Below are 27,633 nucleotides of genomic sequence, written 5' to 3'. Positions count from 1 at the left end.
GGCACCTATTTATTCCGTTATTTCATGCAACTGGCAAGGCTTAAGAGCCATCCCTGAATGGTATTGATTCTAGTAAGAAGTGTGTCATAGCCTTGGAGACTTTCTCTAAATAATCACGTGCTTACTGGAGTGCAGTTTTCAGTTTTGAGTTTTTAGATTTAAACTTCTGGTCTTCTTAGGAAAACACCTTCCCTTCCATCCCATTTAACTGCCTCTGATCCAAGGTTGGACCGTCTAGAGGATGGCATAACATTTGCTGTGTATTTGCCTTGACGAATGGCTAATTCCCACTCGGATCCGTGGGGGTTTGCTGGGCACCAGGGACAGCAGGCTCCTTGGCTTCCTTGCCGAGAGTATTTGTTTAAATGCAGCAAGTCCTTTCTCCAATGTTGTCTTTGCAAAATGTGGAGGCTTGAGCCTTTTGATGTTTGTATTTACAGTGTTTTCACATCTGGATGTCATTTGTGACACAGGCTCTCCTCCTTTTTCTTTCCCTGTGTCTTCCTGTAAAATTCATTTTGAACATATAAGCTCATGTGGCTTTAATGTGTAGTAGTCGGCCAATGTATTTAGCAGGCCTGTAGTAGGCCAATAAAGAGGTACCTTGGGTCATGCTGTGCGCTCTTGTAAATTTATCCCGAATTAACCCTGATTGGCATCCAGCTCCCCTGCTGGAAAGATACAGATGTGTGCGCTCTCCAACATCTGTCGTTTCATGAGGAGCTGCACCATAAATCCATGAACCCCAGTGACCTGCAGTCTGGGCTGAGGGTATAGGGATGCTTTTGCTCCTGTGCTCCACAGGCAGGAAAGCTGGCTGGAGTGGGTGCCTGCCGGACACAGGCAGCAGCCCTGCTGGTGGTGGGGCAGCTCCATCCTTGCATTTGCACAGGAAAATCCTGTTGGTGTTGCAAGAGGGTGTTCTTCTCCTAGAGCAACACCAAGATCTGGCCTCTGGCGTAGATCCTTCTTGTGGCTCCCTAGTTCATGCAAGTGGTTTGAATATCCTCGTCCCACAGGTTTCTTTGGGGCTCGTGTTAATTCAGCTTCATCTTTTAAAATGCAAACTTGGGCATGGCAGAGCAGGCTCCTTCGGCTGCCTCTACTTGCACAGGAAAGCAGGGGAAGATCAGGCAGAGCAGCCAGAGCGTCGCTGCAGCCCTGCAGTCAGCCAGGATGCAAAAGGAAAAACATACCCATCAATTTCTAAATGTCAGCAGAGATCCCCTGGAAATTATTTATTGCGCCTGCTGTCGTGTTTAATGATTTAACAATATACTAATAATCATAATATATTAACTTTGTGTAGTGATATACCAATCAATATAAAATAATGAACACATCTAATGGCTTTAATAGTATACAGATGTTTACTGCCTTTCTCCCCAAAGATTTTCAGATCATTTCTCAAGGCCAGCTGAAACCCTGCTCGGGCGGTTCGGTTCCGTGCCCGAGGGGCAGTCGCTGTCTCGGGGCGAGGCGCGGACACCCCGAGAGCTGCCGAGCCGCGTGCGAGGGCAGGCGGGGCAGAACGGGGGGTTCGGGGGCACGGCGAGCGGGGGCTGCGGGCTGGGGAGGGGGCGAAGGCTGCGTGTGTGTCCCCGGCCCCGCTCCAGCACGGAGCGGGGGGCAGGGGCTGCCCCGCTCCCGGGGAATCGCGTTGGCTGCGGCGGGCGCTGCCCAGGCGTGTCCGCAGCCTGGATCCCTGGCCCCTCTGGCCATTGATTAACCATTTATTAAAGCGCCTCTGAATCACTGCAATAGTAATTACATCTTAAATACACCTCCTAACAACTGTTTTGCAATGTGAAGGTTAATCACGATTAAACGTTTCCTTTGCTTTTCTCTTCTCCCGCCGATCCAAATCGCCCGGGGGTCTGAATGCATCCCAGGGACACAGGCGGCTGCAACTAAGATGGAAAAGGGAAAGGATTGCAACCTCGGCCCTTCAAAAGAGCGGGGTGGGGAAGGAAACGTGCGCACACACGCACACCGTGCGTGCACACGCGTGACCACACACTGCATGCACTCCGGCCGGGTGCACACACACCCCGTGCGCACGCTGCCACTGTGAACACCCAGACACCGGCTGCGTACACCCAGACCACAAACACACCCCTACGCAGGCTGTGCGCACACCTAGATGCCGTGCACACAGACCATGTGCGCTCACGCACGAGCCACGCACACACGGGCTGTTCACGCAGACAGAGCTGCGGCCCGTGCACACCCCGTGCACACGCACACCGGCTGCGCACACCCGCAGAATGCACCCGCCGCTCACGCGCAACCTGCGCACACCCGCGTACACCGGCCGCGCACAAACGCGCCCCGCGGATGCGGATCCGGGGCACGTCCGCACCGCTCGTGCACACGCGGTGCACGAGGACAGCGCACGCTGCAGACAATGCACGCCGGCTCACGCGCACACACTCGCGCACACACTCACGCTCGCGCACACGCGCGCCCCGCGCGCCCCCGCTCCGGGACCGCCCTCCCGCGCGCATCCGGGGGCGCGCGCCCCCCTTCGCCGGCTGCCCCGACGGCGGGTCCCGCGCGCGCCCCGCGGCGGGGCGGGGCGGGCGGGCGCGCGCGGCGCCGCGCGGGGCTCCGCGTCTCGTGGCTGGATTGGTCTGGCCTGGCGCGGGCGGGCGCGGGGCGGGAGGCGCCGGTTGCGGCCGCGCGGAGCAGTCGCGCCGCGGAGCGCCCGAGGAGCGGCACCGGCACCGCGGAGCGGAGCGGGCTTCGGCGCGGGTCCTCCTCGTCCATGTTTGGGAATAATGGCTACCGAGGCGTGAATCACAAAAAGAAAGAAAGAAAGAAATCCGCCGCCGGGGGAAGCCCCTAGATGGGGCCGGGCTGGGGCTGCCTGCGGGGCTGAGCCTTCCCCCTCCTCTCCCTCGTCGGATGCCGGCCGGAGCCGCCTGGGTCGGTTTTCTTGCTGTTCTTTCGCCTTTTTCTTTTTTTTTGCCTTTTTTCCTTTTTTTTTTCTTTTTGCCTTTTTTTTTGTTGTGGTGTGTCTGTGGGCTTCTCGCCCCCTCGCGTGCTTTTCGCCCCGCCGCGGCCCCGCGGGTGATGGACCCGTAGCGCTGTCTGCGCGGCGGCTCCGGGGCTGAGCGGGCGGCGGGGACTCAGCCCGCCGGGGCGAGGCGAGGGGGGCGCAAACTTTGAGCCCCGTGTTCGGCCAGAGGGGAGGAAGAAAGCCCACGAAAACAACCAAAATCCGAACCAAAACAAGAGAGAGGGCGGCGGGGGGAAAGGAAAGGGAAAGAGACGCGCTGCCTGCACCCCCTGAAAAAGCAAAGAAAGAGGAGCCAGCGGCGGAGAACTGCGGCGGGAGGAGGCGGCGGGGGCCGGCGGGACCCCCGGGGCTGCTCCGGGTCGGGTGCCGCGTTGTGCCGCTGCGGGAGGGCCCCGAGCGGCTCCGCTCCGCGCCGCACCCGCGGGGGCCGCCCGGCCTCGCCTTGTGGATTATCCTGCGGGGGCCCGGCCCGCCGGCGGGGCTCGCCATGGTCTGCGCGCTGCAGGGTAAGTAGCGGCGGGGCGGGTGGGCGCCCTCCGGGCCGGGGACACCCCCCTTCCCGTGGGCTTCTCTCCACGACCCCCGTGTCTCGGTGGGGGAAGTGGTTTTCAGCCGGGCTGCAGGAGCCGGGGAGTTCGGCGGCTTTGCGGTCAGACGGGAGGAGGAAATCGCCGTGTTTTCCGCCCGGTGCGATGGTTGTGTGCGTGCGGTTTTTTGTGTTTCTTTTTCTTTTTTTTCTTTTTTTTTTCTTCTGTGTCTCTTTCGGTGCAGTCGCCGAGGTGGTTTGATTTTTCCGGCCGCGCCGTTTGCTCGCTGCCGGCCCCCCTCCCCAGCCCCGTTCTCTTTTCGGGGGGTGCTTCGCGTCCCTTGCTCCGGGTGGGTGTTGGGATGCAGCGGGGCGAAGCGCCGAGGGGCAAAATCTGATCTTTACCCATCCCCGACAGCGAATCTCTCTCTGATTTATGGAGAATGTTTTTTTTTGAGGGGACACTGGGCGTGTTTGAATAAAATTTTAAAAAGATACATAGCAGTGAGGATCTGCCGGGTGCGACGCGCTTCTAAGCTGCTTTTTTTCTACCCTGTCTCGCACACTTCTCCAGTGCGACCGCATCCCTCTTTCTAGCCCCCTCGCCTCCGCTTACATGAGGAGAGGAAAAAATGGAATTGCTGCCTCTCTCGGGCAGCAGAGAGCGGGGTCGGGGCGAGCCCCCTCGCAGCACCCGATCCCGGGGACCCCCTGCTCCCACTCACGGGTGACCGTGGCAGCGCGACCCGGCAGCCCGCAGAGCTTTGTCGGGGCGCCAGCGGGCCACTCCAGCAGGATCTCGCAAATTGGCTCTTTCGGGGTGTTTTCTTGGCAGGCTGGGTACTGGAGCAGGCTGCCGGATGAGGACGGTATTTGTCTGGGATTGCTGGCTATTAAAAACGGTAACAAACTTTAAAATCTGTTCCCGGCTGTTAACCCCTTCGGTCCAGGCCTGAGCCCCTCTGCTCACAAATAATATGTTTTTAAACGGCCTTGGTGAATTTTTATTTTCCGTGTTTCTTTTACTCTGAGAAATAACCCGCAGCCTCCCCGAGCCTGGCAGATCATGCTGGCCCCGCGGGACCCGGGGCTGCTGCCCGGCTTTGTCCCTGTCCCCCTGGCTGCTGCTGTGCCCCTCTGCTTAGCTTGAAAGAAAAATTTAATCCAATTAAGAAATTAAACCTTGTGTGTTTAAAAGTGACAAATTTGAAAAGGGAGGGAGGGAGAGTGAAGTAAGGTTTCCAGGTCACTGGCTGACTAAAGATGGTTTGGAAAAAGAGCTCGGGAATAAGGCAAGGGCAGAGGGAAGGAAAGGGAGACCTTTTTACATGGCAAAGGCTTATATGTCTCTCTGGAGTTTAAACTGTTTTTTAGGCTTGTAAAATCTTCTTGAAGTTGCGCGTTTATCTCAGGAGGCTGCTCGCTAAGCTAATCTTCTCAAGGCACGTCCTGATTTTTTGTAATATTACAGTATCCGAGGTCCTTTTAACCTAATTTTGTAACAAAGATAATTTCTTGTTATGTAAGTTAGTGTTCTGAATGATTGCTTTGGGTCTTGGAGATCGTCCTTAACCGGTCTCCCCTGTGCCGTAGAAACCGGAATGATTTACTTTGTTATCAATTCTTGAAAGAAACACTTGCTCAACTGGAAAAGGCTGCTAAGGTGTTACAAGAAAATAGTCTTCCCATTTCTAGAGAGTTGAATCTCTGGTCATCCCTGATCAGAATTTACTTCAGAGGTTTATGTTTATGTATAAATCCGATTTCCCCCTCGTACAGACTTACAAGGACGAGCTGCTTGATTTAGACACACAGCATTAACTTTCTACAAGTGGCAGACTTCTGATGCTTTGTTCAAGAATTTTCTTCTTTACTGGCAGCAGTTCCCTGCAACTGCCCTGTGCTAAAGCCAAAAGCTTGGGCTGCCTGATTTTCTTCTCCAGTGGAGATTAATGCTATAAAACAAGGAAGGCAGCATTTTATTTAGTCATGGTACCTTGTTTTTTGCTAGTACAGAGTGATTTTTTTATTATTATTTTATTTGGAAGGTGGGTTATTCTGAGTGAAACCTTAAGCCTTGTTTATTGGAGAGGGGCAGTCTGTTCTCATAAACAGATGAAGGAGCAAAATATATCCTAGTGTTATCCTATCGGGACATGCAGCCATCTGCTTGGCCCTGTGGCCTGTGCTGGCTAAATCGAATAGCAGTGTCACGAGTAGCTCTGGTATTTTTAAGTTAAAAAAGGGATTGTAGTATGCTTTGAATTCCAGTGACAAACTACAGACATTTAGCAGTAGTTGATATTTCTTTTGCTCCGGTTTTGCAAGAATGTTACAATTTGAAGTGTTGACATCCAGGATGGGATGCAAATGTTAGTGTTTCTGGTGCTAAAACTAAAAATGGTTAAGGTTTTTAAGGGTGATATGTTGACAATAGTGGCAATGAAAAGGGCTGCATTCTCCAGTGACCCAGCCTGTGCTGTACTTTTGAAAGCCCTGTATGGCATTTTCTGCCTTAAATCTTTTATTTCTATTTTTTTTTTTCTTGTCTCCCAGTATTGGGTGACCCATAATAGCTAGGGATCGTGGTGTCTGGATCTATTTGAATATGAAGCAGTCTTTTTCAAGCCATTACAGAAGATTCAGTCAAGTAAAATCCTTTGTATAATCAGAATAGGAAATGTAAGCTGGTTAATTTTAATGACTTTATGAATTTACAAGAACTGGCAGGTACAAGAATGTGTTGCTCCTCACTTAATAGCATGTTTGAGCAAAGATTGGCATTCTGCAACAGAAATGGAAATTTTAGGTTTGCTTGCAGTCTTTTATCCTTCTGAATAAAGATGGAAATTCTGAACTAGGTAAAGAAACATATGGTTTTACCAGAAATTATTTCCTAGACTGATCAATTACTAGGAGATGTAATGAGAAATACATTCCTTAGGGAGAGGAAGGAGGGATTGCCATTACATAATATCCCTTGGGAGAATTTCTGTATCGCATAATGAGGTTGGTGATGAAGCATTTGGGGAAAATGCCTATGGATAGGAATTTGTTCTTCAGATTTCCATAAGCAAAACATATTACTGAAAAATAGGCTTGTTAGAAGTAGTAGATTCATTAGTAGGTGGGTGCTTTGCCTCTACACATTTCTTTTGTTCTTGTAACTACTGTGCAAGAGATGAGGTAACTGTAAGATTAAACATCTGCAGAATGAGAGATGTTAGTGAATAATTTCCTTATTTATTTAATGCCAAGACTAAACCATTAAGAGCTTATGTTCTGTTCTAGGCTTTATTAAATTATTTCTATTTATTGAAAACAGGTCCTAAGGAAAAGAAAATCTCTAGCCTTTTAGGTGTAAACACAAATGACCTTGTCCTCATGCTGATGAAAATTAATACACAGAAATGCATGTATGTGATGTGGATTCAGTAAAACTTGGTAGCTGGGTATGTGTTTTCAGAGTCCTCCTAAAATCCTAAGGATCACCTAGGAGCTGACTTTCAGATGGAGAAGAGAGTGCTTGTTAAAAATTCTTTAAATACAGCCTTACAATTTTAGTAGCAGTTGCCTTTAAATAAGAAAACAATCCGTTTCCACACACCTGCCTTTCGTTGTTTTTCCTGGTCAGAGCCCAGAGCAGTTACCTCCAAGTGCCCAAGGCCCAGTCGGCCGGCAGTGCCTGCCCGGGCTGGGAGGTGTCAAAACCAACAGAGGAGAAAGGTGAACAATCCTAACACCTCTGTCACTGCTGGGGAATTTCCCTAATTTGAGTTGCTCACTTAAAATCTTGAGTGCTGGTGAGTCTAGTAATTTTTCAAATGGCTTGCTCAGCTTTTGTCCCTTGAGTTATAAATGTGTTCCAGCTTTGCGGGTTCCTGTGAAAATCGCCTTTCCGTGGATTGCAGCAGCCGAGGGGACGCAGTGACCCCTGATGGTGGCTCTGGTAAGCCGGGCAGGTTTGCACAGCTATATCTGGGTTTAGGAAGTTAAAGGTGCAATGGCTGTTTTGAAGTCCAGGCCCCGATTTCAGTATTTCATTGATAATATTTTGTAGTATTTTGTGTGCCACCGTGTGGCTGCCGGGACACATTGCAGTTGTTGAGGGGTGCTGGGTTACACAGGACAGTCCCAATTTCAGTGTCTTCTTGATGGTTTTATTTTGCCCATCAGGTTAGTGTCTGTTGTCTGTTCTGATTCACCAAGCATTATCTCTGTTATGAGATCCTGGTCATTAGAAATGGAGGCCAGAGCAGAGGCTACTCACTGTTGACCAGTGTGTTGCTTTCAAAGTTTATGGCAAACCTTAGCTTTCTGGAAAGGTGGGAAATGGTGCTGAATTTAAGCACCGAGAGTTTGCATATGGGAATTAGTGGTGTTTCTGCACCATGTAGAAAAGATCACTGCCAAGGAAATGGAGAACATAGGTGACTGATACTGGTGGACGGACTTGATTGCAGATGGTGACACCAGGGTGGTAGTTGTCCTCTCTGCCCTGTCCCATTACCTTGCCAGAGTTTTACAGATAGTGACCCCAGCATTAACTATCTCACAGGCACAGCTTAGCATGAGAACATCTCTCAGGGTAGCTCTTGTAATTCTAAATTGTAGGAATGGCAACCTGTGATCATCAGTTCGTGTAAACTCAAAGTAGGATGGTGCTGCTGACTTGGAGACAGAAGAACAGGTTTGCCCAAACATCTGCTTGTGCCTTATATGGCTGCATTAAAAGGGCTAAGGATAAGTAAAACTTGTCTTCTTAAATACTGTGAAAATAAACCTTACTTTATGGCGGCTAGCAGGAGAAGAGTTAGAGTTTACATGAAGGTAGCATTTCAACATTGCTGTTTGTGTTGTTCCAAAGATATTTCTAGCTTGTTTACAAAACTAGATTTATTGTTAAAAAAAAATGTTTAATTTTGAAATTACTCAGCCTAGCTTATGTTCTCGTGGAAAAAATGTTACAGCTAAATGGCCATGGGAGGTATTGACTAGATTTTTAATATTGAGTTAAAGCAAGCTGGGTGTGGTGTTTGCCATAATGTTTTTGTGGGGGGTAAAAAACATCTATATGTGGATGCCATTTCTGCAGTAACTGCTGTACCAAAGGAGAATCAGAGACATAATGGGTATAAATCTTGGGGTTTTTCCCCATGGAATAATCAACAATAAAAAGCATTTAGGTTGTTAAGATACCTTCAAGTAGATCCTTAGTCCAAAGCTGTAGATTATAAAGTTATAGAATAGCCTGCGCTTAAAATGGTTGTAAATCCTTCATAAATATCTTTTTACCACATACCATCTATCTCCCTAGATGATTTGCTCTCTAGCAAAGCCTTCCGTAGAGGGTGTACTGTAATCCATTTATGTTACTTCTTCAGTGCAGATTACGCAGCAAGAAATAATTAGGAGATTAATTTTCACCTGTCACTGCCAATAATAGATAACCTTGATACAGTGACAGGGCTAGGAATTTGGGGAGCAGAAAAGCATTTAACCCTGTAGTGATTGCTGCAGGGACGAGGCAGAAAATGGTTGCCAGAACATGACCTCCCTGCTTGCTGTCATAAAAAGGGAGAGACCTGTTAGTCTTTCAGCTTCCTTGCCTCCCCCAAACACTTTGCATTTACCCAGGAATGTGCACTGTAAAATTCGCTCGGTGCCGCACGAGCCTTGTGCTAATCAGCCTGGAGCAGACGTCGGAGACCTTTGTAGCCTAGTCTTTTAATTCAAATGCAGTTCTGTTGGTTTTCGTTATTTCAATTCCCAATCTGACTAGTATTCCTAGTCTGCTAGGGAAAGGAGCAAACTAATGAAGATGGCTTCATTAGGCAGAGTGCAATTTAGCCATTGCCCCTCTCCAACAAATGCAGTTGAAAAAACATCCCAGAAGTAACTGTGCTTTTGGTCTTCAGAGAAAGCACATCTGACATCTTTCTGCTCTCTTTCAAAATAATTACTAGCTCACATCAGGTGAACTTAAAAATGTAGCAGTGAAGGTAAATAGGAAGAAGAAAAAACACAATACCCTTCCCCCTCCACTTTTTTTTTTTTTTTCTTTTGTGCTGAAGTTTAAATCTACAATCTGTTGAAAATGTAATGGGGAACCAGCCTACAGAAAATGCCATTATTCATATCATCCTGAGCTCATTTATTTTATCTGCAATAGTAATGATAAGACAGGCTGCTTGGCAATGCTGATAAGCTGAGAAATATCTTAGAGCTATTTGTAAAAGTTAAAGCAGATCTTAGTACTGAGAGATAGGGAAACTGATGAGCCTTCGGGCAATCTGCAGAGCTGAAAGCTAATAAAGATTTTAATAGGAAGGCCTCATTAGGATTAGGGAGAAGATCTATTATCTGGGATTTACACAACACAAATGGTGAGGCAACTCTTAATTTTTGCTTCTTTGTTCATTAAACACTATTGCTGAATGTGAAGCCTGATCTGGATCTCTTCATACGTTCAAGGAACCGTCACCAGCTGTGGGTTAAGCAAAGATGGAAGGGCAGTTTGTGTGGGAATGAGTTTGCCACATGAGAACTGCCATCATGTTCAGGGGACCAGTCCCTTTTTGGAGGTGCAGAAGTACAGTTGTTTGCAGGTGTGTGGGAGGGTTCTAAGTAGTGTCTTTTTTTCTTTTGTGAGTGGAATCTTTTGGCTCTGAAGAGCATCTTCAGAAATAAATTAACAAGCTGTTGTGCTGGTTCTTTTGATCATGAGACCAAAATAGTCTTTCTGGGTAGCTTGTCTGCCCAGTTGAGCCTCTAGTGAAGGGTGCTAACTCTGAGTCCCACAGTGGTGGCTTTTTTATTAGTTGTGATACAGATAAAACTATTCTAGTAGAGAAGCTGTGTCCAGTGCCACTAGAGTTGGTGTGGTGGGAGCATGTATCATGAGTGACTCGATCAAATGGTTTGGTAGTTACACCACCAGATGGATTTTAGCACTATGTGTATTGTTAAACATTGTAATGTACAAAATGTTCACTTTTTGAGGACCTTCAATGTGTGCAGACCTGTCACATTGGTTCAGCTGCTTTATTCCTCATACTTGGCACAATATGTAAGGTGCATGTAGACTGCTGAAAGAGCATTGGTTTATCCAGGGTTTCCAGACGTTTTTAATTTTTTAATTTTTTTAAGAACCATCCAGGCTGTTTTTGTGGTTGAGCTGAACTGTAAAGCAGGAGGAGAAGCCATGCTGGAACATTCTTTGATTTGCTTTTGAGGTCCAAGCCTTGCTGTAAGCTGATTCTGCTAACATACAGTTCAAGCCATTTTTACACACAGCTGATGAGATCTCTTTGAACTTGTAATGCAGATGAAGGGTTTTGTTAGGTGATAGCCATAAATGCCACTTGTGTGACCACACCTGCATTTGGGAACTGTCTGTCATCTTCCCCATGTGTAGCACACACAAGTACAGGATCCTAAGTTTCTTCCCTGTTTTCATGGCACAGACCAGCTTCTCTCCTGTTGCTGGATCATATAAGCCCTAGTGGTAACCACAGCAACGTTGCTTCCATAGAGTAGTAATATTTGGAAAGTATGTTCTTGTATTTTCAGTTGTCTTTCACATGATGTGGCAGCCAAAACCCAAAGTGCAGCACCATAAGCCACAGAGAAGTCTATTCCAGAACATAGTTTTGAGATCTGCTGGTTTAAACCAGTGGTTTCATAAAGCCTACAGTGGGCAGAGTGATGATAGATTTAACCCAAAGTATTCCATCTTCCATGTGCTTAAGGCACTTACTCAGAGCAGATGCAGCTGTGATCCTCTCCCCTGTGCCCTCAGCAGCCGGGAGACAGCTGGGCAGGATGGGGAGGAGCCCACCCTGCACCCACAGCCCAGGACAAACCTGCAGAGAGGGTTGGTGTCAGTTGATTGCAGCTTGTTTGTAACAAGTCACAGTTTATGTGAGTGAACCAGCACGGCCTCCTCAAGAACTAGCTCTATTTGCACGTAACCTGTTGCTCCAGCAAGGCTGCCATTTAAGAAGTTTCTAATATTTATGTTTGATATGAATGAAACTTTTTGTTTTGTCTGTAGACCGCAACGGAACTGGAGCTGACTCGTATCAGGAGTGCCTTGATAACAAGCAAGGTATGAGATCAAGTCTCTCCAACATGGGCACTTGGGACTGATTTAGCTTGATTTCTTGCAGCTGAGTTGGTTGCTGTCGCTGTCTCTATCACGCTCCCTGTCTTCCTGGTTTTTTTTTCTGTTTTCTTTTTTCTTTTCCCCACTGTCTCCAAGCCAATTCACTGTTAACAGTTCCATGTCAGCTAACCTGTTGGCTCAGGGTCTCATTACACATTTGTGCTGCGGCTTCTTGTTTCTAGCACCCCAAAAACCCTCTGTTATTAAGGGAGGGAGTGGGAAGTTTGTAAGATTAAAGTAGCATGTACGCTTGCTTGCAGCTATCTTCTTCCTTGAGGTTTAGTTGCATGGCAAAGAAGAAAAATACTGAAGTAAAAATTGAGTTAAGGAAAGACACATGCTAGGCTGGCTTACCCTAATGCCAGACATCCTGTGGTAATTCATGTGCTGACATGCTGACTCAGACTTGACCAGCCTGCTGTCTTCTTCTGTGGCATAGTTGATAAAAGCTGGAAAAGTCTTTTGTTACTTACCAAGGGAGTGATGATGGTGAAGGAGGAACCTCTTAGCCTTTTGCTGTGAACATGGAAAGAAGAGTCTCATCAGTAGAAATGAAAATGGTAAAAGTATCTCAGCAACAGGACCCGAAGGCAGGGTTATTGATTTTGTATTGAGAAAAGGGGTTGGTTTATTATGTTCTCTTCAGATGTCTTCTCTGAGAACTGCTCTCAGAAGTGCTACTCTGTCACTGTAGCCATGTAGTGAGTGTTGAACCTTCTAGTAATCAGGGAGAACAAGCACCTTTTAGTCCAGAATTTCATTAATTATGAGCTACAGCAAAGAGAGCAGAGGAAATGCTTATTCTAACTAGGTTGTAGGCATCAGCTAGATATCAGCTTATTACCCTGCTGTTTATCCAGATCTGTGACAGTAGTTCAAATCATAATTTGCTGAAATATTGGTCCATCTTGCATAATTTTTCTAAAGTAGTACCAAGAAGCACAGAATAAATGTCCCAGTTTCGGTGCTTGGTTGGGTTTAATTTTCTACTGGTGTCTTCACTTTTCAGTATTCATCAATCAGTGTTGTATGTGCTTCAAGTCAAAGCTGCCATGAAGTGCATTCCTCCTGCTGTTGATGGGTTTGGGGTGGGGTTATTGTGGGGGTTTGAGGGTTTTTTTTGTGTTGTTTCCTTCTTGAAAAAAAAAAAAAGCGTGTTGTCTCTCTGGTGACCTTTACAGTCATCTTTTTCACTATTTTTCTCTACTGATTGTAGTAAATACCTAATCATTGCTAAGCTTTCATTTCAGAAGTTACAACTAGAAGACTAATGTGGAAGAACTGCAATCAGTAATGGCTTTTATATTAGATTAAGTTTAAAAGTCTTCCAGACCAATGTAATTCAGGATGCTGTGTTGATAGATAGTTTGTTCTTTGGGAGAACAGTTTTTTCCAGGAACATTTTATAGTTGGCTACAGGGGTTTGTTCCATTCGACATTTTATAGAAAGCAACTGAGTTTCAGGTTTTTAAAAAAATTAGTCTTATTTTTGAAAACCAATTGCAGCCCCTTTGATGTGCCAGTTACCCTGGTTTATCTGACAAGAGGTAGTACACATTGTTATATTAATCACTTTAACTTTTGTCAGTACCCTAGATTTTTCTTGTAGTGTGTTTTTGGGTGGGTTTCTTTGACTTCACTGTTAACATGTGAATAAGCTGTATCATTTTAGTGCTTTGAATCCAGCATGAACTGGATCTGATTTGGGTAATTTACTGTGTCCATGCTGCATCATCCTGGTTAAAGCAACAACCTTTAAGAATGCTGAGGTTTAAAAGGTAAAAGCATACACAGTAACTTGTAGCTAGTCCCTTACTGTCCAGGAACATTGCATTTTGTGAGCATGCAGTAGAGTGGAATCCAGCATTTGCAACAATTTGCAGAATTTAAAATGTATACCTGACAGTGAACCCATAATTCTGGTTGCTTTCTGTTAGGTTCAAAACAAAACACCACCAATGGCTGAAAGCAGCAGTGGCTCTTTAAAAGTATTAAATCTTCAAGCCACGTGAAGTGCAATTGTCGTCACTTCTTTTTATAACAGCATGCTTGTCTCCTAGAAATTATGCCATAATGAGGTTTGGTTTATATATTTTACCCCTTTTCTCATTAAAGTGCTCTCTCTCAGAAGAAGCACTTTGTGTCTTGAAATACTGCATGGTTAAAATGAAGGCAGGTTTATAAGGATTTAATGTACTTGGGAGCCAAGATTTTGCAGCTTTATGGCAAAGATGTTTTAACAAAGGGCTTTATGGTCAGGGTGTGCTGTATTTTAGTCAGGCACTTGCTCAAGGGAAAATTTTCAGTGTGAGTATGTCACGGCAGCAAGGAGAAGTTCAGAGGGAAACAGGCCTCTGAGATCCAGTTGCCATCTTGACTGATACTAAGTCTGAATTTTTTGCAATTTCAAGCCCTGAATTTGTTTACCTTTTGGCTCAAGGAATACAAAGTCTTGCATCGTGTCATATAACGATGTGGGCAGGTCATTTTGGTTTCTCATTTTAGTGCTCAAAGACAGGGTGCAGGAGAGCATGCCTAGGACAGCCATGGGTGGGAGTATTCACACCTCAGGACTGAGCTTGGGTTTTCAGTCTTTTATCTCCAATATTCATTGTTAAAATCATATTCTTAAAGCAAGACTTCCTGAGTGTCTAGGGTTTGGAAGTGAAGAAGACAGTTTGGAGCAGTTGGCCATCCACTGTGGCAGAAGATGTGTCCTGGATCTGCCTGTTTCTCTGGGATACAGTTAATACCCTGTGGTTTCCTGAGTGCCAGGGGGTTCTGCCATGGAAAACAGGTATAAAATTACAACCAGACACAGTTGTTGCTGGAACTTCTCAATAGGAACTTGCTGCTATTCTAAATTAAAAAATTCTTTTTTAAAAGTTAGACAATGAAAAGCACTTAGCTAGGGCCTTGGTGGCAGCCAGGAGACATAACCTCACATCCTTGAAGCAGTGTGTAGGGAGATGGTCTTGGAAACCGAGTATTTCATGTTATAATTCCTAGCACCTTCTTTTATCCATAGGATTTGTTTTACTTTGCTTCAGGGGTCTTCTCTCCATCCCCCTGCCCCCAGGTGGGCTAGTAATGGAGATTTCACCCTGCTGGGCTCTGGCTTTCAGGCAGAGCTACAGGTTCATGCTGGAGGAGCCCAGTACCTTTTGCTTGTGCAACTTTGTCTTTCTTGCAGAGTACTGTGGTTTTGTATTATTTTCCCTCAGATGAATTAGTTCATATTTTTCCAAGATGAACGTGGTTTCATCTTTGTGATGGCACTATTGACTTCCTAGGAGCCTTTATACTACTTTTCTGATGTTTTACACCACCTCCTACATTCAGTACTGCTTATTGTTTCTGTTAGCTCACCTCTAGAGGGAGGACAAATGTAATTTGGAGCAATGTTTGGGAGTGAGGACGGAGAGTAGTTAATCATGACAGTGACCAGAATTTGGCTGCAGTTGAGGCAATAGCAGTGCCTCTGTCTTGAGGTTGTGGAGAACTGAGTGCTCCTACCCTAGGTTTGGGCTGTGAAGGGATCTTTGCAGGTTGCTGAGCAGCCCTTGCAGGGATAGGGTGTCTATAGAATCAGACTTGATTTTGAAATAGTGGCTGTAAACTCTTCATCCAGTTCCCAGTCCTCTGGGCCATGCAGTCCCAGTGCATGTCATCTCCTATTAGTCTTGATGCAACCAGTGACCTTGTTTGTGTGAGCACATTAAGCACAACATTAATGTCTAATTTGACTACTTTGATTTCAGGCAGGCTGCAATCAATCACCTGAGCTCTTGACAGTGAATGTGGCTAGATGGGATAAGGAGAACAGATAAAATGCATGCTTGGGCCAAAACTTTTAAGAAATTGGAAGACTACTTGTGAGCCTGTCTAGTTGATGTAGCTCTGTTGGTGGAAACAGGTTCTTCACTGGAAAGAGAAGGCTGCAAAGAAGGAAATTTGTGGTCTTTGTAGGGATCTGCTCAGCCGCCTTCTGCCTGTTAAATACCAGCATGGTAAATGAGACTGCCAAGATACAGAGGCACCTTTTAGAAGATGTTATTGGGAGAAATTCTAACCTGTTCCAGTTTTTGGATGTCTTTTGAACTTCAGCAAGATTAGTTGCAGGTTGGCAAAGATGAATTATGAGGCAGATAAATAAAAATGGCAGACTGGTATAGCTGGATTGAAAAGTGCAGTCAAAACAGTTCTGTCACTGAAGGTGTTATTTCCATTAAATGTTTTGAGATTTAATATTGATTTCAGTGAAATTACCTCTGAAAGCAGATTTCTTCCAAAGCTTTATATTTATATATTTGTTTTGGAACTACTCTGGGAGGTGGAAAAATGAAACTTTTGCTTCAAACAGTTTTTGTGTTTTGAATTTGGCTTTTTTCACTGTATGAACCATTTAAAAATATTATTTATTATTTGTATTCTGGTCATGCTTATGCACTCTAGTTACGGGCTAAGCATTTTGCTAACCACAACACTGACTGGGGGCAGGGAGGATCAGTTTCTGCCTGAAAAAACTTGGGGTTTGATTTCTGACTGGGACTGCATTGATTGCCAGTGCCTTTTTTTTTTTTTTTTTTTAAAGGAGCAAAAAACCCTTCTCATTTTACAGTATCTTGGCTGTCTTTTTGTTTAAAGAATTATAAATACATCAGCAGATTTTCCACAAAAATACATATGCTTTCTTCCTGTTGAGCATGGTGACGCACTGAGAATCCTTGCAAGAGGCCTTGAATCCCCTTTAAGTAGAGGTTAGTGCTGAGGTTGAAATTGAAATTTTAAATAACTCTCTTCATTAAAAAAGATGCTGGTGGGACCTTGTTAGCAGAAGAATTGCCATTTTCTGACTAATATTTTTTTTTTTGCCAGCATGGGAACAAAGAAAGAAAGGAGGAGGCAGAATAAAAGCCTGTGTGAGTGTACGTAGAGAGGCTGCAGCTCTCTAAACTGGTAATGGTATCTGGAAAGGGTCCAGGCTGTTGTAAATATGAACTTTTGTCAGTATTCCCCAAGCTTCTTTGGGCTCTAGGGTGGGCTTTATTAGCTGAAGGTCACACCATTGTGCTGTCTCCCTCTCCTGAGACCTCTGATACCTTCCTGAAAGGACAGCCCATTATCCCTGGGCTTAGAAGCCAGCTTTCTCTTCAGTGGCACTGAAGCTGATAAGCTTAAGAGGCATATTTCATCCCCTCACTGCTGCTTTCAGGAGACAAACACTGTTTATCGTTCCTGATTAATTCCAGTTGAACAAAAAAATAAAATAGGAGGCATGTGTGTGTGCACACGTGCGCACAGGCACAGAGACACAGAATTGACATTTTTTTTAGGCTGTTCTTCTTGCATAACACCAACTCATGGCGCTGGCCACAGCAAGTGGCCTTTGCTGCTGCCTTTTTGTTTTTCCTAGGTTCATTTAGTAACATGAGAGTCCTGGGCTGTGATTAGTGTAAAGAGAAAGGGGCAGAAAGGGGGATGGGGTAGCAGCAGCCTAAGCATCAGGGTTGGAATTGATTTGTGGCAATTAAGCATTAAGGTCTGGGAGGGCAGGACCACCCTCCAGGAGAGCGGCTCTCCATCACCTGTGAAAGATGAATGGCCTGAGGAGAGAGAAGGGCAGGGATTTCGTGCTCAGCTACCTGAGAAGAATCATAAAAACACTGTATCTTGCTTCTGTATCTTGCAGCCCTGTTCATTACAGCTAAATCCCTTTGTTGGGAATTGTATGCAAGAGAAATGGAAGTTACAAATGTTAGTTGCTTTTGCTGCTTTGGTTTCCATCTTTGGATCTGGCTTGAAGTTTGCGAGGAGGTGTCTTGTGGATTTTCTTATTGCTACTATTTAGTAAAAATGTCTTCTGTACATGGCTCCCAGTTTCTTAGGGTTGCTTTTTTTCATGTACTGAGATTCAAAGTGTAGAATGAATAACACATGCAATAAGTAATCTGTTGTCCCTCGTAACACTCCAGCAGCTCTAAAATGTCCCAGAGCTAGGGCACCCAGGGCAGCAGGCCTTGCTGTGCAAGACACCTCCCCTTTCTGTGTCTGAGGTTCTCAAATGGAAAATGAGGATATTGGTACTGTACACAGTCCTTATTGTTTGGATGACCATGTAGCTGCAGCCCAAGTTAGATCGTCTGCAAAGGGCTCTGTATTCCCTTCAGTTTTGTTGTGTTTTACTTGCCAAGGTTGAGGAGTGAAAGAAGAGATCACACATGGCTGAAAGGAGCCTGTTGTTAGCTGGACCAGAGGAGATTATATTTATCTCCATAAAACTCTAAATGTTTCCATTTTTTTAAAACAAGTAAAAATATTAGAGAGCTGTAGTGTGGGAACTGCTTTCTCTCTTTGCTTTTTGTTGATATTGAACAAATTGGGCCCTGATAGCAGGTAAGGGGCTTCACCACTGCCCCTGCCCCTAGTGCAGGGGAGCTGATTGTGCAGAAGTGCATCAAATGCTTCACCTGAGAAAAGCAAATTGGCTGCCTCATGTATGTTGCATTAAATCTTTGTTTTGCTTGCCACAGGGGCCATGTTTAAACCAGATTCTTGGTACTCAGATTACAACTAACTTAATTTCCTTTGCCAGAACAGAGATAGAACAATATTAAAAATAATTTTACAAAACTCTCTTTACTTCTTGCCAGTGAGGACCATGTTTCAAGATGGATTTTGCTATTACAGCTCCAGCACTAGTGGAAACAGGGTCTAATGGGGAAGGCTGTAAAATAATAGGGCTGTTGGTCATCTTCAGGGGAGAAGGAATTTCCATAACACATTTCAATTAGAATAGATCTGAAGCTTCGGCTGACCAAACACAGCTAGCATTTCTGTTTCAGAATTTATCGAGTAGCATGAGATGGGAGTGGTAGGCTTCTAATAGTATTTTTTTCAAAGGTAAACTGCACAATCGTGTGTGAATTTGAGACACTTATTTACTTCTGTTTTGGAAATTGCGTTAATCTTGTCATTCTTCACATAAAGCAGAACACAGTGAAGATTTTGATGAGAACCTCCTTTAAATATATCATAGACTCCTTTCTAAGGGCAAAGTAGATTTGAGGGAGAAACTTACTTTGAAATCTTAGCTAAAGGTTCTGGCCCTTTCTCCAGATCCGTTAACATAGTGGGAAGACTGCAGTGGTGCACCATAGACTGCAGCAGGATATGTACTTGCTGGGACCCTGAGTTTGGTGATAAGTGAAAAGGTAATATGTTCTTGGCAGAGCAAGCTCTTGATTTCTGCCGCCTCCATTTTAAGGGATATTATCTCATTGGACAAAGATGCCTTTGGGCTACTGCCCAGCATTAGGTATGTCCTAGACAAGATTTATTTACTCAGTGTGGATGGATTATTTCCCTTTCACTCCCTGAATCTGGTCTGCAGTAGCTGTTAGCAAGAGAGCTTTCCAACTCCTGTACTGCAGGAAGCATTTTAGCTCTTGTTGAAATATGAAGCTCCCTTCCTTTATTAAAATTAAGAACTGCTTTCTCACATGGCAAAGTGATAATAAAGACTGAAATTGGATCTATAACTTCATGAAAAGAAAGATAATTTTTTAAAAGACAAATCATGCATGGTAATACCTCCATTGTTCTCTCACTGTATTCTTTGTATTGCTTAACTCCCTGCAAACAAAGAACCCATAAGTGGCATTTTATAAATAATCCAGGCATTTAAGACAAAACTCAGTCCCTTGGGAATCTCATGCAAAGGCGTGTCCTTGAAATGGTGGTTTCTGGATTGTCTGAGCAGGTATGAACATCCTGGCCCTGAGGAAATTGATGGGAGTTCTACCACTGACTCCAGCGGGGTCAGGATTTCACACTTGGCACCTTGTACATACTGCTGGGCATGCAGCAGAGCTGGCTTTCAGTCTTTGAGACAGTCTGACTCCTTCCTCACAAGTAGGTGGGAGATTTTCGAGTTGGTTGCACTTGTGAATTCTAGTTCAGGGAATTGCTTTTGGCCCCCTAACCTTTGTCACTTACTTAAACAAAGATATAAACTGGAAACACACACTTGCTTTAGCAGCAATTGCCTCTTTGAGATCTCTTGTTAATGATCTAGGCCTTAATTTGTTGGGAAAGGGGTTTTAAGCTAAGGGAATTAGACCAGAATTTGCATGCAGATTCAACCAACAAAGGCCCTTTGAAACCTGCTTGAACCCTGTTTGAGCAGGAAGTTGAGCCAGAAGACCTCTTGAAGTCCCCCCACTTAAGTGACTCTGGTTCTTTGGTTAGATGTTTCAGGCCGGCCAGAGTCTTTGAGCAAACCAGTGGATTGCCTGACCCTGATCATTGTTAACATGGACATCATCTTTCTCTATTGTGTTACAGTCTAGGAAGAGAAGAGTCACCAGAGTGTAGCAAATTCCCTTTCATCTTCAGTCTTCCAAATTCATAGTGAAGTGGCTGATGAGATAATCTGATGTTTAAAAAGTGCTTCTGATGGAGTAAGCTCTGTGTATAATGAGGAACAAAACAAAACAAAAACAAAAAAAACATAATCCCCCCCCAAACAATGATCCAGGGCTCCAAGAAAATTGGAACACTTAAGTTACCTAACTGTAGTTCTCCATCAAGAGAAAAAGTTTAGGAGAAATTATTAGAGAGAATCTTCTAAACTTTCAGTAACAATATCCTGCAGACTGTTGTCAATCCAGACCAATCCCATGAAGATAAACAAACTGATTTCTAGCAAACTTGTTTGTAATGAATACTAGTAGAAAAACTTAGATCAAAAAAGTGGGATTGTGTTGCTATCTGTAGTTGGAAGGGGGAGTTGGAAAGCTGCATCCTGTGTACCACATGAAAGTTTAATTAGGCTTCTCTGCAACTTAGGGGATCGCGGAAATGTTGCAGTGGCTGAAGGGTTGGCATTAACTTTTCTGTGTGGAATGGAATGTGCAAAAACTGAGAAATTCCTTGAAGGTGCCTGGAGGGAACCAACCATGGTGTCAATGGTTAGTTTTTCCTAACTTCTTTTTGCCCAAATACATCTGGCAGACACTTTTTTTTTACAAAAAAGAAAAAAAAAAAAAAAGCTTGGTTGCTCCTCACTGTAGCTGTGTCTTGAGGGCTCTCCTTAATGAGCTGTCTCCTTCCATCCAGTATGGAAAGAAAAACGAGTTGGAGACCTTCCCTTGTCCCCATATGATTTTAATCTGATTCATTCATTCCTAATCATCTTGAAGGATTATAAAAACAAAAGTTGTTAAATCTTGGTTCTTACTTCTTTTATCTCCCAAACATCATAATTTGTTCTGTTGTCATGTTGCATTTCTTTACCTGTGAATCAGCTGCCTTTTTTTTTTTTCCTATATAACAAGTCAGGCAAAGAGGGAGGGGGTGACAGGAGTGCTGCTTTCTTTGATTCATTCTACACACAAGTGTTTCTTGGCCTTTCATACTGAGGAGTGGATGCAGCTCTTGAACAAATTGGACCTACTTGTTTGCTGGCCTAGGCCATCTTGTTATCCAGCCAGCTGTGTTTTGATCTGGAAGGGCCGTTTGAAGATTAAATTGAGACATCTTTTGTTACTATTAAGTGCAGTAATTAAATCAGCTCAGTGTTATTTAAGTGTGGAGAATGTCACTTTGCTGGCCCATGGGTTCCTAAGGTTCCTATTAGACAGCTGTGTTGCTTCCTGTACTAATGATGAAGAGGTAGGAGAAAAGAGCCAAGGGCTCTCTAAGTAATTTTCAACTCTTTCTGGGTTATGCCACATCCCCTCACCACCTTTTTGTGTGACATTTCTCCCTCCATAACTTCTCAATTCATGAAGAGGAACGTTTTTGAGAGGGAACTTAAGCTTTTGGGGGTGGAGAGCTGGAGGTGAGTGCCTTGTACTGGAGTGGAGAGGTGATGTAGAACAGCACGGGTGACATGTGGCAGCACGGCCACGTTCCCAGGATCAGCAGCTGCTACTGCATCTCTGAGTGTGCAAGTCGTTGGCTCTGTGAATGGCAGAGAAGGCTGAGCTAGCAGGATGGGTACAATAAATGAGCAAAGTTGGCTGCTGTACCCTCTTCCTCCATAGAGATGAGTGTGCCAGTCAAGTCAAGCTCAGTGAGTACATTTGTTCCCATGAAGGTCATTGTAATACAGCTTGCTGATCAAGACTGGCCTCACTATGAAGTGGTGGCACCTGGGAGATGTGAACTCTGGCTTAGGCCAGGGCTGGTATCACTCAGAGATCACCTGGGGCTTAATGGGGTGAGAGTCAGTTGCCCTTAGCCAGCCCCCTTTGCATTCTGCTCATGGAGCAGATTGCTTTGAGAGAAGGGGCTGAAGGTGGTGATTGGCAGCAGGGAGCGGGGCAGAGAGGTGCTGGAAGGGAAGGCGAGATCCTCAGTGGGAGAAGCAGTTCTTTGGAGATTGAGTATGTTTTAATGCCGGGTTAAGTTGCTCAGCAGTATTGGTTCATTGCTACTGGCAGCACTGATCACTTGAGCATTGCCTTGCTCTTTCCCATCATGCTGCTGAGAAACCCCATCTCACCCCCTGTGCACAGCTGAACACACAACTGCTGCTCTTGTGGTTCCTGCAGTGAAATCCAGCAGCTCTTATTTCTTGGTAGGGAGCAGCAGACAGGATCCCCCATAGCCCCTTTTGGCTGCCATGCTGCCCACCAAGGCAGAGCGACACGCTCCCTCCCTAGGCCCACGCTCCAGCTTGTTTCTAAGCCATCTTGTTAGTCTGTCCTCCTGGATGCACCCGACTCTCCAGCCTCCATCTCCAGTAATTGCCCAGCAACATCTATTTGCATTGCTTTCTATGTGCCTGTGTTTTATAGAGAGGGAAGTGTATTTGCACTTTGCAAGTGTTTTTGAGCTGTGGCAAGGGCAGAAGTATGGCAGATGGGTGGGGATGAGAGAATCAGGAGCATGATGAATCTGTTTTTCTTACCTTGTTTAAAATTGCCTGTTAAAATTCAGCAGCCGCACCTCCGATCAGCCTAATGGTGTCTGCCATGTTGCGAATACACAGTCATTAGTTGGTCCAATTCATGCATGCTGAGGTAGGAGGGTGATGTGAATGCAAAGGAGATGGAGAGAATAGGAGCTGGGGGGGCAGAGGAAGGAGGGGGAGAAGCTTGGTAATACAGTGACAATGAAACATACGGTAGTCACACTGGAAAACTTTCTCCTTCATTAGCAGGGATCTGTTGAGTTTCTGCTCACATTAGGGTAATTAACACAAGTACAGATTGTTGAACATCTGTGCAGTTTAACTATATGGCCGGTTCCCAGGCTTTAAACAGGGCTGTGAGGAGCCAAATGCAAAGCAGTATGAAAAGCCCACACACTATTCATTTTACTGAAATTAGCATTTCTGGATGAGAGGTGATGTTGCACGTCAGCTATAAATTTTCTCTGGTCTGTTGCCAGGTTAGCTAATGATCTGAGGTTGCTGTTTGTTAATAATTTTGTAAAAAATTGTTACTTTTAATATTCTGGTGGATAAGTTTCTATCTTGCTCTTCTTTTCTTAACAGGAAAAACAAAAGGCAAGCAAAACAAAGCATATGGGTATATTATATCTAATGTGCTTCTAATCTTTTTCCAATGGAAGCCCAGGAAGGAATTGCTGGTTCAGCCTCCACTGGGAGCTGTTGGCTTTGTGGAACTACCAAGGCTTTTTAATATTTCTGACCAAACTGCCATTTTAATTTTCTAGCCTTGTAAATGCCTGGGGGGCTCCACTTACAATGTGTTGTAGATATGAGCTGTGTAAATAAAATGCAGAGTTTTGTCTGCAGGATGGTGCTTACCCAAGTCTAGCTTCTCTGCACATCACCATCCCAGGACTCTGTGTGTGTACATTGGATTACTGGTGTGCAGGTATAGTTGTATGTATGGAGAGATTCCTTCTGTGTTGACTATCCCAGAGAACTGTTGTTTTGCTGTGGTATCTTGAAGCTTCCTTCTTGCTCATTTTCACCTTGGCAGCTGAGAGCATCTGGGCCACGAGGCTTGACAGGCTCTTGAGGGTAATGGCTGGAGCAGCAGCGAGTTCTCTGCAGGGGCCCTTCACACCACAATTGCCTCTTGAGCCTTGGTCCATCAGAGCCAGTGCTTGTTGGGCTTCAGGCTGTGTAGCAAGACCACTTCAGGTTTTTTCATCCTTTTTCCCAGTGTGGATAGGACAAGCCAATTTTTCCTTTAATGGGTGATTTGTGAAGCTTTCTTCACGTTGGTTTTCTGACACTGATAATTCACGGTCATATATTTGATAGGGGATTTTAAGCATCTTTTCACTTTGCACCTAGAAATTTTCACTGGGAGGTTCAAACCAGTGGTTTCAACACAAGACCAGCCACAACTTTCTCTTCTTGATGTGATTCCCCTTGTGACTTTTTTCTAACCATCTTTTGGTGCTTTGCAGTGTTCTGGCTGTGTTTTGACTTGAGTGTTCTGGCTGTACTGATGCTTCAGCCTAGGAGCAGTGTAACAACATACCCGAATCCAAAAACACACCTGGGCTTGTGTGCAATTAAATTAAACAAATTTGTACCGTGCTAGAAATTTGTTGTGAAAGTGGCTGTGCATTTGAACCAAAGTGTGATGGGTGTGCAAGGAACCATAAAGCCTTGTAATCCAAAAGTGCAGTGCACAGAGATCCTGTATAATGAAGATATTGGCATTTTTTTGTTTGTCATGTTCTCTCATTCAGATATAGGTTTTAACATATGCTGAAATAGAAGTTTAAAACAAAAAAAAACAACCTGACCAGATATTTTCCACAACTAGACTTGCTGTGAGGTGGATAGCCCTTAGAGCTGAGACAACAATTAGTGCACCATGTTTGTCAGGGAATTTTATTTTAATGGATAAGACATTCATATGTGAAGATAAAAAGCCTACCAATGTGCATAAAAATAATAATTCTCATTAGCCCTGTTTTGTCCCTGCTGTTTTCACTAAGCAAAAAAATGTTCATAGTGGGTTTTTTTAATGTAATAATCCCTGTGGGCTGATGTGAACAGAGCTGACCTTCAAAACCCTACTTAAATTTTAAAAGGTTTGTATTTTTTTGTTTGTTTGTTTAATTGGGAAAGAAAGAGACTCAGTGGCTTGGAGGAAATGTGATTCTTGCCAAGAGTGCAGTGATGTGGTCCTGTACTTCAGTCTCAGCTCCTGTTCTGTAATGGCTTACACTCCAGCCCAGAATTTAGCATGGCATCACTTGAAGTTGTTGGTGAAATTGTTGCTGTCACACTCACCAGCTTCTGCACAGAGCAGAACATCAGGGCTTGCAGAACTTCCTATTCCTTGTGACCAAAAAACCTGGAACTAAAATGCAGGTTTCGGATTCCATCCTGCAAATTTCTGGGCTTCAGGAGCACATGCCTGTAAGACGGCCCCGTAAATACTGTGTTCAGTGATTTTTCTGCTTTCCAGTGTGAAGGTGTCCCCACAAGACAGACTTGCTGAATCATATAAAACTGTGCAAGTTTAGTTAAATATTTGGTTTATTTTTGAAGCACTAATTTAGTTAACCTAGTCTAAAGGGAAATTCAGGCTGGCCTACTTACTGTTGTAACAGTTTAGCAGATTATTTGTATGTGTGCACATGGGTGCTCACCAGCTTAATTAGCTAAAGGAAAAATGTTTGAGTTCATCATTTGATTTCTTAGCTTCTCCATAGAGAATGTCAGAAGGTGACGTGTTTCTTTTAAAAGAAAGTAAGGCATTTTACCTGTTCTTGTACAATGGTATCTTAAACCAATGGGTTAGCCCTCTGTAGGCTGAGGACAGACCGAATGAGTCAGAGGAGGAGTAAGAGTGGTTGGATGAGACTGGATTTCAGGGGGGTGAAAGATGGAGTTTCTATGGGGCACTTCCCTCCTCATGAGCATGGGATACAATATTCCAGAAGATGTAAAACTGAAGAATGCAGTCTGTGGGTAGGGTAGGGAAATGCTGACTTTTTCTGCTAAGAAGGTTGGTCCAGCAGTTTTGGTATTTAATTGTATGTAAAAGTGTCAAAATATTGTCATGGATTATTCGTCATTCTCTGTGCTGATGGCAAGAAGGTGGGAGAGGGCCATGCTTCCAGGTTTTTGAGACATGTTAGTGCTGCCTGGTACAGGAAGGTGCAACATGAGATACTGTTTAAATTAGTCGGTATTACTGTGTTAAACAGTTGTGTTGCTTTTTTTTCTTGGACTTGGTTTACTTTGAGTGTTGGCAGAAGTATGTCATTTAAACTTGATGAGGATGTTCAGACTTACTAGGGTAGCATCTCTGCTCCCAAAGTTTGTATCCCATGTCTTTCCGCTTGGATTTTATTTGGTCTAATTCTAGGACAACCCAGCTCTATATAAAGGGTCATGGTCGGGGGGGGTGGAAATGAGAGAAAGGGAGAAAAAAAAAGTATTCCTATTAAAACAAACAGACAAACCTGGATTATTTTCACTAACTACTAGGAGAAACCAAAGTCACCTATTTGGGTATGTAGAACAGACCATGAAATTAAAGGGCTGCTGTATCTCCAAATACACTGCCAAAATGAAACAAAATGTTCCTTTATGAATACCCCTGCTCCACCTTGGTGTTACTTAAGGATATTTCTCACAGAGTGGGCTTAAAATGCCTGTTCTGTTCCTGAAGAGCAGAAACTGGCATTGCATCCAGAGAAGTGGTTTTGAAGTTATGTAAGATGGCAAAACTGCAGCTGATGAAAGAGCCAACAGCTTTCAGTTACATGGCTGTATCTGAGACCACAAATACTAATTTCACCTGCAGTGAGACTACTTGTAATGATTTTTCTAGCAGATTTTTCCATCATGTGCACTGTGTATCCCTCCCAGGCTGGGAGGCTGTAGGACATGCACTGAGAAACTTAAGGACATAATTTTGAAGGACTCCTGAAGTTTCCTTGAAGGTTTCACCTCATTAATCACTAGGGTAACTTCTTTGAAGCAGCAGGTTCTCTTCTTGTCCTACATGATTGCTTTGAATGGGTAGTTGCATTTATTTCAATACCTGAAATAAGCCCAGAGAAGTTGAGGCTGTTGCTTTGGCTGGGCTGCATATGCTCAACCACCTCTCAACCTTTGTCAGACCCCAAACTGAGTGCGTCTTGCTAACCTTGCAGTTGCATCGTTGGAATTATCTCCATTGTGTAGATGAGACCACTGAGGCAGATTTGAAATTACTTGCCCCAGGCCACCTAATGCTGACAATAGACCACACAGTCCCTCAGCCTCTTTTTATGCCAAAACCATTCTCTTGTGTCTGCATATGGAAAAAGCAGAGTAGAATGAGCGAAGAGTGGTATTTGTTGTGATAACAATGCGCGTTCGGTCCCAAAAGGCCATCGGACAGTGATGGATACATTGCTGTGAAATTAAAATCACTGAGAGATGCACAGAAGGAAAGGATAAAATGCTTGTTGCTGTGCATGTTGGTGGCTACAGGAGCACACAGGCGGGGAGATGAAGCCAGCAGCCTTAGTGGGGTCCGTCAGCCCCTGCGCCAGGCTGCCCATTTGCATTCTTCTGTCAGGGAGCTGGAAGCTGCCAGGGAGCAGTTTATACTCAAACCCGCTCTGGCCTTGAATTATGCATGACCAATTTATCATGCCCCCAGCTGAAAAACTAATTGTGTCCCTGGGATATATTTACTAGAAATTGTAGTTTGCTGTGCTGGGGTCCCCAGAGTGTCCGGCACAGCAAATGACTGGGAAGTCAGAGCATGTTTAGAACAGGACTCCTGGCTCCGCCACAGCCACCGTGCTGTTGATATATTTTTCACTTCAATTGCCTTTCTGAGGACTTTCCTCCTCCTTCCTATTTCTCTTACACTGCATTACACTTAATCGGGCTGCAGGAGGCCTTCCAGTAGTCTCCAATATTAAAAAGCACACCATTGTGCCTCAAAAAAGGCAATTTATTCAGGAAAT

The 27,633-nt window shown here is 44.6% G+C and overlaps 2 protein-coding genes across 17 annotated transcripts in view; one reads left to right on the top strand and one right to left on the bottom strand.

Annotated features, from left to right (window-relative positions):
• DGCR8 (DGCR8 microprocessor complex subunit) overlaps nucleotides 1-27,633 on the bottom strand; it is a 1,090,394-nt gene that overhangs the window by 653,200 nt on the left and 409,561 nt on the right. The gene's annotated exons all lie outside the window — the stretch shown is intronic.
• FBRSL1 (fibrosin like 1) overlaps nucleotides 1-27,633 on the top strand; it is a 519,718-nt gene that overhangs the window by 408,868 nt on the left and 83,217 nt on the right. For 12 of the 16 annotated variants that reach the window (XM_051633654.1, XM_051633652.1, XM_051633645.1 and 9 more), the window contains one exon: nucleotides 11,605-11,658. The exons of the other annotated variants lie outside the window; for them this stretch is intronic. In XM_051633654.1, the coding sequence (XP_051489614.1) occupies nucleotides 11,605-11,658 (54 nt within the window). The remainder of the gene's footprint in view (nucleotides 1-11,604; nucleotides 11,659-27,633) is intronic. 16 annotated transcript variants of the gene reach the window in all.

Source organism: Apus apus, chromosome 16 (genome assembly GCF_020740795.1).
Source record: "Apus apus isolate bApuApu2 chromosome 16, bApuApu2.pri.cur, whole genome shotgun sequence".
NCBI lineage: Eukaryota > Metazoa > Chordata > Aves > Apodiformes > Apodidae > Apus > Apus apus.
Note: the sequence above shows the minus strand (reverse complement) of the source record. Positions and strands in the feature narration are given on the sequence as shown.